The 8,816-nt window shown below is 43.1% G+C and overlaps 1 protein-coding gene across 1 annotated transcript in view; it reads right to left on the reverse strand.

The window, feature by feature from the left end:
• LOC123080344 (ENHANCER OF AG-4 protein 2) overlaps positions 1–8,727 on the reverse strand; it is a gene marked incomplete in the record, with an annotated part of 10,637 nt that extends 1,910 nt beyond the window's left edge. Inside the window, 6 exon segments of the mRNA XM_044503257.1 lie at positions 82–221; positions 776–929; positions 1,024–1,113; positions 6,998–7,245; positions 7,702–7,839; positions 8,267–8,727. Of these exon segments, the coding sequence (XP_044359192.1) occupies positions 82–221; positions 776–929; positions 1,024–1,113; positions 6,998–7,245; positions 7,702–7,839; positions 8,267–8,294 (798 nt within the window).
• Between the last annotated feature and the right edge of the window lie 89 nt (positions 8,728–8,816).

An 8,816-nucleotide genomic window follows, 5' to 3' on the forward strand; every position in this document is an offset into this window, starting at 1 on the left:
GAGCAGCCGCACACCATGCAACGAATAAATCGTTCTATCAAATAGATCTTAAACTTCATACAGGCGTGTACTTCTACACACCTGCTCATGGAGTGCTTCCTTCAAATCAGATACCAGAGTGGCCCTGAGTGATTCAGACATTTTGAATCGTTCAATGGTGTTTCTCAGAATACTATGTTGTTCCTTCAGCTCCTCCACAAAGCTATATCCATTGCTGCTCCCTGACAATATTCAATAAGATTTTTGAGCTACCAACAGTACAATAGTACACTACTGATAACTACAGGTAGTCTATGCAAAGGACAATACAAAGCTAGTTGATTAACTGCAGCCTTATAAAGTTACTACTGAAGTCTAGGGATGTAAAGTTGCACAGAGCTGGACCCACACAGGTTGGGCTGGTCATAGATGAAATGGCAACTTGGCAAGGTGGAAGTAGTCAGTGTATTCGATCGTGCCAGCATATATTTAACGGTTTGACTAATCTTCAGGAAAATAACCATAGGCCACCAATGAAGCTAACACTGAACTGTTATCCATAGCACAGCAGATTGCCGTACATACTAATTAAACGGATACAAGTCTCATTCCTCAACCCACATCCGATGCAGGCCATTGGTTAATACGCGCAGTGTCACAGTACCGCTGAAAGTCCAGGTAATACTAAATAGTAAGTGCTAGATGAAAATGTAAGATAATACTGAAACCCACTTGCACAGCGCCAGAATCATACTAGATGAGATGTAAAATAATATCTTATGGTTATACATCTTACCTAAGTACGAATTTCCGTACTCTTTGTTCAGGTTGTCAACAAAGCTTAGAGCACTGTTGCATTCTCTCATCAACTTGGCCTCATCTACAGGTGCCCGCAGCATATGCTTGTAGCTCGATATAACCTTCTCCACCAGCTCTCCACCTGGTTTTTTCTGTAAATGTGTGGAACCACAATAAGTTGTACACAGTACAGGCAACAGGCACAGAGGAATGATATGAGTGTGAAAAGAAACTAATATTACTTACTGACTTTAGCTCCTTAAATTTGCGGGTGTATTCTTCCTTTAGGAGTTGTCCTTGGGTGCCAAACAACTTGCGATCTTCCCATATGTCAACCTGCAACACTTACATAATTTAACACCACAGGCCCACAATTCTAGCCCCTGCGTAAATGGTGTGTCATGGGATTTCATACTCACTTCGCCCAAAATAGTTAACTCTAAACTGCTACAATTTGAGCCAGAAGAGACTATATGCTAGTGTAACATTATGCAAAGTAGCAAGATGAAGGATCAAACATAAATGCAAAAGCACATCATGCCCAAGTGAGTGAAACTCCTAGGGATCTGAGATGTACATGCACACACCATTTCTCTGCTTCTTACCCACAATACTTCGCCGGGACAGATATAACACAAGAATAACATAGGATGCATGCTATCAAAATTTTCAAATGTAAAATTTACATGGTTCCAAATCAATGGCTCACTGTGATCAACTCTTGTTAGATTGATTACTTGCCTTGTTGGTCATTTCATTTCGGTTAGTTTCCTCATAGTACTTTCCTTTTAATTTCTGCCTGTTAGATCATGTCAACCTGTCCCGGGTGAAACAATAATCATCTTCAACACACTGCCTATAGGTAAACATAGGATCCACAAGATACTAACAACAAAATTATATACAGGCTCCTACCTGACATAAACGCCATAAAAGATGCACAAACAAAACAAAAGTGTAATTTCTTCACTTGGATTATGCTTCACAAAAAGATACTAACAAGAGATGATCTAAGCTCAAGAGGTTTGTTGCACGAGCCACTTTATAAAAGTGTTTGCGATTGGCTGAGACCATGGCCCGCGTCCACAAGGATTTTTGTTTTCAACCAGGAAATCTAGACTTCATTTGCTCCTAAAAAACATCCAATCTACCTCCATCGATAAGCCCCACTCCAGAAATGGTTGATAGATAAAAGACCACAAAGTTGTCAGAAAGAAGGTGTTTCAATGTGGTTTTGATTTACACCTTACAGAACATTTGGAACGAGTTGTTGCCGCTAGTGGCCCTACATGTGAATGATGACATGTACTAATAGACATAGCTGTCGACAGAGGACAGAGGTTATGTTGTATTTGAGACCCCTGCGATTATTCTATTAATCCCAACTGAATGGTGATTGGGCATCACGAGAGGATGGCATGCTGTGGCCAGTTGTGGCGGTCTTGCCTGTCATTGATGATGTCGAACCGTTTGGGCATTGGTTGACTGATGTGTTGTGGTCAGAGACACCAAGTCGCAGGCGCAATGGTCCATGACGCTTGTGGGCAGAGTCAATATGTGAAGCTCCTCGTGGCATGTGTTGAACTCGGGTTGGGTTGTGATGTTGAGGCTCGAACGGCATGGCCATTAGGGATCGGTGTCCCGTATCAGCCACGTCCTTCGGTTGATCAAGAAAACCAAATATATTCCCTCTGTTCTCTATAATTAATGTGTTTTGTGCTAGTAGCTCAGCTTAGTGGGCTTTAGTAGGACGGAGCTTTGCAACCCTAATGGCCATGCTTTGGGCCTAGTTTAGCTAAGCAGTGAGCCCGTTGTATGTGTGGCTTTCTCCTTAATTTTCTCTAATGAACCCAAGATAGAAGAAGAACAAATAGGTGTCGTCCTCGAGATCCATCCTCAGGCGCCGTGAAGCCGAGGGGAGGTGATACGCTAGGTTCCACGGGCATCACCATGCTAAGTGAGGAAGCTTCGAGTGAACCAATGATGAGGTGATACGCCAGGTTCCACGGACATCACCATGCTAAGTGAGGAAGCTTCGAGTGAACCAATGATGAGGGTACATGCCAAGGCTATAAAACATGAGGTGGCGCTATTCCTTGAGGTCTTTCCACTTTTATGACCAAGGACGATGTGCTACCTAGCACATGGACCTTTTGTGTGCTTAGGTGTGAACGAGGAAGTGAGGAGATGCACTTTTAGGTGCCCGAAACTACCAGATTTGACAGAACACCTCCCAAGTGCCTCGGCTCTTCGGTACTACTAGACCCTTACCCCGGAACCAACGGACCCATCAGAGCACCTCTCAAGCACCGCACCTTCCCAATACTACCGGAGCACGACTCTGGAACCTCCAAGCAAGTAGAAGGACTCTAGAACACCAAGCTCCATCCAGAACCACCGAGCGCCGGCCTCGGCACTAACGGACGCCTCACACGATGTGAAGACTCCCTTCATCCGAAACTACCGAGTGTTGCATACGTGCAACTTAAATAGGCCTACGAACTTGTAAGTGGCCTTCGCCCCCCTAAAACCTAGGGTTACAAGGCAAACTATAAATACCACATCGCCGCCTCTTAGTTAGACAAGTTAGAAAACTATAAGGGATTAGAGAGCTTGTCTCCTACCTACCTCCCCCTTGTGGGATCCATGGCCACCTGCCATGGTGATGATTCAAGGCTACCACTCATGTTAAGTACCAAGTCCTCCCTAGCCACTAAAAGCACTCCTCTCTTCGGATTGGGGATGAATCTCTACCTTGTCCTCTTTTTCCTTTGGATTTTTGTGAATGAGTTTGACCAATTTATAGTAAGTCGGTCATTGTTGACATGGGTTCCGGTTCAGAGGCTTACATGTTTGGCGTTTGTTGCAGGATTTGTGCTTTTCCGACTAGGCTTTTAGTTATCCTCTCTTCCTTTTGGTTTTGCTTCTTTCCCTCCTCCAATTCGTGAAGATCAGACAACCCAAGCGCAACCCGACACATCAGGAGGGGCTTCTCGTCCCTCGTCTGCACGCAAGAAGTTTTATTTTGGTTAGATTTTGGTGTCATGGCTACATCACCCCGACGGGGATAACAATGTTGCCTCCATAAAAAGTCCGTTGGCTGCAATCTCATCTCGGTGGCTTTGCTTCGTTGTTGCCAGGGAGCTTGTAAGTTTTTGTTCCCACACCTTCATGGAAAACGAGTTGGTTTGTGTTGTTCGTCGGTGTTTCTCCATGGGTACTAACGGCAATAGCGTTGTCTTCTTCAACAACTTCTTGTTTTCAGCCTCTGCAAGCATGGTCGTCCGCTTGGTCTAGCGATCATGGCGCAACTACCTCTCTAGATCGGGGTATTGCCCCTGTCAATATGCTTGGCCTAAGTGCCAACCTCGTCGTACACAACGGTCTACCGTTGCAATGATTCAACAAGGTTTTGTCCTCTACAGATCTTTGCAGGACTGAACTTCTCGATCTTGTCCTTCGCCAACGAGAGCTATGGCGACACAATGACAAGTTTGGATGCATCTTTGGCTAGGTTTTTGAAGCCTAGATTCTTGTGAAATTGGGTCGATGAATCCCCCACCTTTTGGATTCTAAATATTGAGAACAATGTTTGTAAATTAACAAAGTGACTTTCCCTAAAAAACGACCGATTTTTCCTACTTACATTGAACGCGAGAGCTCGCCTTTGGTGGCAGAGGGAATATGTTGAACCAAGTGTTGCGTATCCGAATTTTGAGAAGTTAATTAAGTTCAACTACTACTCCCTTTGTTTTACTATATTTGTCATCGACCCACCATGCGCATAAACCAAGGAAGAACTAAGCAACAATGATGACATCACATCAAATATGTACACTTTTTACTCCCTTAATGGATAACCTAATCGGAATATCTCGAAGCTAGGGACAAATATAGTGAAGTGGAGGTAGTATATTTATATATGTCCAATGTGTGCAACAAATGTAACATATGAAGGAGCAATGCCCTTGGAATATAATAATAGATAACAATACAAGGAATGTTTTAAAAAGGCAAAGAGAAAAGAGGTGCCTAAACCCACCACATGCTTGAAAATGGGGGCTTTAATACCTCTATTGTGCCACCACTACATACATATCACATAAAGACTTCCGCTAATAGATCTAATCTTCCATATGCTAATCCTTGATGCTTCATGACAATTTTTATCACAGATTCACACTTGCGATGCCACGACTCATCTCAACCACATCACTGTAACCCTGCACCTTCTGGTCATTGGCTCCCAAGAAGTCACTAATTAATAGTGCAACATTGCCAATGTTATTTCACCACTCCACTGATGGTGTACAACAAGTATCCATTTACTTCGTCTTGATCTTTGTGTGTTTGTGCTTATGCCGAATCTGCTCCCTTTTTGTGAGATACTATGGATCATTGTTGATTTTATCGGTGATTTTATTAGACCAACATATAGCATGGCTTCAAACTGTAAGTCAGCCCATACACTCCGGGACGCCATCTCAAACGGTATGTCATCTTTGCTGTGAGCTCCCCAAAGTGGTTCATGAATTCAAGCATTGTTCTCGTCCGCCAAAGGGTGTTAAACTGATGGTTATGTGCTTGAACTGCTAGCGGTAAAAAATTGGTGCGGAGAGCCGCGAACATGGCCTCCTAAGTGAACTCGCGACTCTTTGATTCACGAAGTTGTAGCAATCGAGTCATGTTACCAACGAAGTGAAGGGTGGAATTTCAAACCCATAGCTCAGGCTGAAAGCCATACACAATAAAGTATTTCTCACATTCGTTCCTCCAGAATTCACGACTATTACCGTTGAATGTGGGAAATCCAGTTTGAGAAGAGACCAACTGGAATCAGGTGTACGAGGTGAACACATGTGCTCTGGATCTCCACTCGGGCCAGGTACAAAAGAAGTTGATAGGAAGTGACATATGAGTGGTGGTAACCCCATGAGCCAAGTACCCCGGTGTTGTTGAACTCGACATGGCCATAGGCTCGTGGTTCTTGGAGCCAGTGTCGAGCATGTGATGAGCAGCGTGCACCACTGTTATCTCCCTTGCAGCAGCCGAGGTCACAAGATTTGCATGTAGCGTGGTTTTCCCCACCTGCTCTCGCAGTATGTCCGCCAACATACAAAGGTTAGCCGCTGCTGACCTCCAGAGGTCCTCGAACTTGTCCTTGTCCTTCACTCATCGATTTGCTCCTCCATGGGGATGATCATGGCAGCTTGCTTTCTCCGGTACCATGGCTTCTCCAGGAGAACTACTAGCTCTGATACCAGATTGTAACATCCATCTAACTAGAGATCTCAAGGAGTAAGGGAAAGAGGATAGGGTGCTGAAGGAGGAAGAATAGCTTCTCTCATATGTTCTTGGTTGCTAAGTATTTCTCAGTGTCTTAAACAGAAGGGGCTCTGCCCCTACTCATAGCTCAAGGCTGGCATGCAAGCCCAGTCCAGTGCACGCACAAGGAAACGGTAGTCACCATGTGACAATAGCAGCACACCTGTTGTCACCTGGGCCCTCCCTTGTATGTGTAGCTAGGAGTGCTCGAGAGGTCATACCAATTACAGAACAATGGATATGTGTTGTAAGGTAGGTTAACTGGTTGATCCCCGCAAATAAAAAATCTCATAATCTGACCCGCCATCCACAAACAAGACTTCTTCCCCTAGTAAAATTTTATATATGATAGGAAAACGGTGAACATGAAAGTAATACCGATGTATGCTGACAGATGGTAACTTTAGAAATTAGAAAACTAGCTCGACAAAAAAAGGCAACTAATCAGTCTGATCTTTTGTTAAACTCAACTGATGGATTGACTAAAAGCAACTCAAGCCTTCAGATTTACATTTTAGAAGAGGAAACAATTAGTGATTGCCTATTGCATGCATATCAGTTTCATGCACCAAAAAATAGACTAGATTGCTAAACTTAACAATCAGTAAAAGCAACTAATATGACATAAGGCTGATCATGATGGAAAGTATCATATACTAGTACATCATTTAACATGATATGGTATCATAGCTTGGTATTATAGTGACCTTATTTATTGCCATGCATGACACATACTAGTACATCATTTAATATGATATGGTATCATATTAATAGATGTGAGCTTTTAAGTGCTTCTGTATATAACCATCAATAAGTTTCACCTATCAGCCTTGCCCTAGAAGACACACGCCAACTACAATATGAGATAATAAAAACATGAGTAAGTTTCACGTACCAGTCTTTTTACAACATTTCGTCCAAAATCATCACCATTGGTGAACAGGTCATCTAAGGCAGCAGCGATGACCTTCAAGAACTCATGTATATATCTCATGCCATCCTTCTTACTATTCTGCATAATATCATTTGCAAGGTACAGCAAAGATATCTTTCTCTCTTGAGGAGCTGAGTGAAAATCTTTATTCCATATGGCAACAACTTCCTGGCAACAACGATGATGGAAGATGCACCAGTGTGATAAAGCTTTTTTTTGTTAAGCATAACAGTAGATTTGAGCAAAATTGTCAAGCTGTGCAGTGAGCTAATAATTGCATAGACAAATCTTGAGCAAAATATTTCTATTCGTACACAGCTCAGGAAGTTATCAGTTCAATGCAAAAGGTCTACTGCCACAGTGATCTGAAATGCTAAAAGTAACAACTAACAACGCAGTCAATACTAACATTTTCCATAAGCTGTCTTCTCTGATTTTTTGCTTCCCAAACTATAGAAGCCAATGAGTTGAATGAATAAGTCAACTGACAAAGTATGATGAAAATGATTAATCTCTGCTGTTTGCGTGTTGTGCCAAGAGCAACTAGAGAAATGTAAAAACTGAACTCAGCCTCTTCTGTGTGAAACTCTAGTTGGGCCACATTTACACTAAAGCACATGCAGAAAAGAAACCTCTAAGTTAACGCTGGATGAAAGTAAGGATACTCTCTATACTCTGTTGTGCAATATTAAGCTTCGCAAGCTTCTGCACAAAGATCTCTGCGCTGAATCCTGTGCTCATCTTATGTAACCGGGCTTGTTCTATGAGAAACTCCCAAATGACATAGCAATGCAAACGCAAATCTGCAAAATACACAAGAACATTAGGAAAATTAGTGACCCTTATTAAGCAATATATTAAAAATCAACAAATTATAAGTGATGTGTGCCAATGATAAAAGCAGGACACATTCCTTCCCCTTATACATAATTTGCTTTTAAGCCATAAATACAGTCCATAAAAAAAATTAGCATTGAAGAAGTGTGCTGTGAAATCTTTGGGGGACACCCACTTCTAAATGATACAGCAGATAAACAGAAACTTTTTAAATATCTTGTGTCGCAAACTATACCACCGGGTAACAAATAAAGGAGTCCCTATAAGTTATCTGCAACAGTACCAGTGCACAGCAAGGCAGGTTCTAAGCATCTATACAACAAGACAACAAGTAAAAGGGAAAGGAAAACAAAATTCCACATATATCTGCTTTAAGGCTCCTGATTATCTCACCAAACCAGCATTGATTGCTCAAACACATGTAGAGACCCTCCAAAGAGTGTCGGGGTAAAATGTGATCTTTTCAAGATCACACTCCCAGTCCCCAATATGACACAGAAGTAGGTAGGTATGGCCGTAAAGAAAAAGCTGCAGCTTTCTCGCTGGGATGGAAATCAGCAGCAGCAGCAGCAAAAGGCTGTCACTAGACTACACTAGCGCACCGACAATCAGAAGAGAAAAATCCCATCTTTGTCGCTCTAAATCAACACATACACCATTCACGAACCGCTGCAAAACTAGAGAAAAGAAGAAAAGAGGAGCCCTTCGGGATCCCGGCGGCCTCCGCAACACCAATCGAATGGGGAAATTCCCCGAGGGAAGACCACCCAGGGAGGCGGAGGCGCCGCCCCCTGCCGGCAGCAAACCAAGCAGCGCCGCCTAAAGCAGAGCAACAGCCCAAAGCAACTGCGGCACCACAGAGCATCACACAGGGGTTGAGAGCGCAGGAGGGGAGGAGGGGCGGCGGGGAATAGGGCCTGACCTTGCTAGGATTCAGGTCAGC

This window comes from Triticum aestivum, chromosome 3D, assembly GCF_018294505.1.
Source record: "Triticum aestivum cultivar Chinese Spring chromosome 3D, IWGSC CS RefSeq v2.1, whole genome shotgun sequence".
NCBI classification, from domain to species: Eukaryota; Viridiplantae; Streptophyta; class Magnoliopsida; order Poales; family Poaceae; genus Triticum; species Triticum aestivum.